At 45.9% G+C, this 2,244-nt stretch overlaps 1 protein-coding gene across 1 annotated transcript; it reads right to left on the bottom strand.

Moving 5' to 3' along the window:
* Positions 1-520: 520 nt before the first annotated feature.
* LOC126177059 (peptidyl-prolyl cis-trans isomerase 5-like) lies at positions 521-1,387 on the bottom strand. Its single transcript, XM_049924296.1, has one exon. It carries the CDS (start codon positions 1,317-1,319, stop codon positions 690-692), a length of 630 nt encoding a protein of 209 aa, XP_049780253.1. The 5' UTR covers positions 1,320-1,387; the 3' UTR covers positions 521-689.
* Between the last annotated feature and the right edge of the window lie 857 nt (positions 1,388-2,244).

Genomic DNA, 2,244 nt, shown 5'->3' on the forward strand with positions numbered 1-2,244 from the left:
TACGTGGCGTTACCAATAAGAAAACCTAAACAGCCTACTTACAGAGCTAATGCCTGAAATTTGATGTTCTCGGTGCACTGTGGATCTCGGAATATTGAATTCTCTAACGGTTTCCGAAATCGAGTGCCCCATGTGTATAGCTACAAACACTCCACATTCAAAGTCTATTAATTCCCGGCGTGCGGCCATAATCACGTCGCAAATCTTTTCATATGAATCACCTGAGTACAAAGGACGGCTCCTCCAATGCATTGCCCTTTTATACCTTGCGTACACGATACTACCGTCATTTGTATATGTGCACATCGCTATACCACGACTTTCGTTACCTCAGTGTATAATGAGTGAAAGGGCCCTGTAGTCCCCTCTCATTATCATTTTATTTATAGAATGAAATTTTCACTCTACAGCGGAGTGTGCGCTGATATGAAACTTCCTGGCAGATTAAAACTGTGTGCCGGACCCAGACTCGAACTCGGGACCTTTGCCTTTCGCGGGCAAGTGCTCTACCGACTTTTTTTTTTCTGTTTATAAAAAATCTTTATTCTCCACTTGTAGAAACAGACACAAAAGTTTAAAGTTATACAAAGATCATTTATCAAACATTTCTGGAATGACCTGCCCCACCGAGTTCACTGTAACTTCTGCTTCTGTGATGTTCTTTCACCTCGAGTTCCACTTACACATCTTCATTCGGTCGCTTCTTCCTTAGCCACTGAAAAGGGTTCAGACACAGTTTCTGCACCAGAGTCTGCTATAACAACATCTTGGTTTGGCCTGTCTCTTGCATCCGTAGGCGTGGATTCAATCTTCCTGACAACATCCATTCCCTTCAACACTTTTCCAAATACAACATGCCTCCCATCAAGCCACGGTGTTTGTTTTGTAGTGATGAAGAACTGAGAGCCATTTGTGTCCTTTCCTGCATTGGCCATTGAGAGCCAACCTGCTCCATAGTGCTTTAGCTTGAAATTTTCATCAGCAAACTTATCTCCATAGATGCTTCGACCTCCAGTTCCATCACCCCTGGTAAAATCACCTCCTTGTATCATGAAGTCTTTATTCACTCTATGAAACTTACTTCCCTTGTAACCTTCACCTGCAGGCTTTTGTGCGAGCTCAACAAAATTCTTAACTGTCTTTGGAACAGTTTTACCGAACAGACCAATCTCTATTCTGGCCACATTCTCTTCTCCGATCTTTATGTCAAACCATACCTTATCTGTTACTTTAGGGCCTTTCTTTTGATCACCCTCCGCAGCAACAACGTAGCATACTAAAAACAGAAAAACTGGCACCAGAACTTGCCAACGAGCCATTGTAGAACTTTACATGCATCAAAGGCACTTAATCAACACCACCACCACGCTGTCACTGAACCCCCGACCTCTCCGACTGAGCTATCCAAGAACGACTCACGCTCCGTCCTCACAGCTTCACTTCTGCCAGTACCTCGTCTCCTACCTTCCAAACTTTACAGAAGCTCTCCTGCGAAACAGGAAGTTTCATATCAGCGCACACTCCGCTGTAGAGTGAAAATTTCATTCTAGAAACATCCCCCAGGCTGTGGCTAAGCCATGTCTCCGCAATATCCTTTATTTCAGGAGTGCTAGTTCTGCAAGTTTCGCAGGAGAGCTTCTGTGAAGTTTGGAAGGTAGGAGACGAGGTACTGGCAGAAGTGAAGCTGTGAGGACGGGGCGTGAGTCGTGCTTGGGTAGCGCAGTCGGTAGAGTACTTGCCCGCGAAAGGCAAAGGTCCCGAGTTCGAGTCTCACTCCGGCACACAGTTTTAATCTGCCAGGAAGTTTCATCATTTTATTTGCTTTCCAATGATACAGAACGCTCTGGCATGTGTGAGTGAATGAATGTGGGTGTGTTTCATTTTGCTATACAGTGGTTTAGTCTGCTGCAAAGAATAAGCGGTGCCGGTCACGGTGGCCGAGCGGTTCTAGGCGCTTCAGTCCGGAACCGCGTGACTGGTGCGGTCGCAGGTTCGAATCCTGCCTCGGGCATGGATGTGTGTGATGTCCTTCGGTTAGTTACGTTTAAGTAGCTCTAAGTTCTAGGGGACTGATGACCTCAGATGTTAAGTCTCATAGTGCTCAGAGCCATTTTTTGAGAATCACTGTAGTTTTCAGGTAGGCAAAGAGGTTTGCTCCCCTTGTGTGAAAGTTACCGGTGTTAAGTTGGTGACGGAAGCCTCATCTCTGGGTTTTTCTGGCCACGGGATCGCGTGGGAGACGTC

The sequence above is a fragment of the Schistocerca cancellata genome, chromosome 3 (genome assembly GCF_023864275.1).
Source record: "Schistocerca cancellata isolate TAMUIC-IGC-003103 chromosome 3, iqSchCanc2.1, whole genome shotgun sequence".
In the NCBI taxonomy this organism is placed as follows: Eukaryota; Metazoa; Arthropoda; class Insecta; order Orthoptera; family Acrididae; genus Schistocerca; species Schistocerca cancellata.

Excerpts from the sequence above, each read along its gene's own strand:
- LOC126177059 (XM_049924296.1), bottom strand. The coding sequence starts at position 1,319 with ATGGCTCGTTGGCAAGTTCTGGTGCCAGTTTTTCTGTTTTTAGTATGC.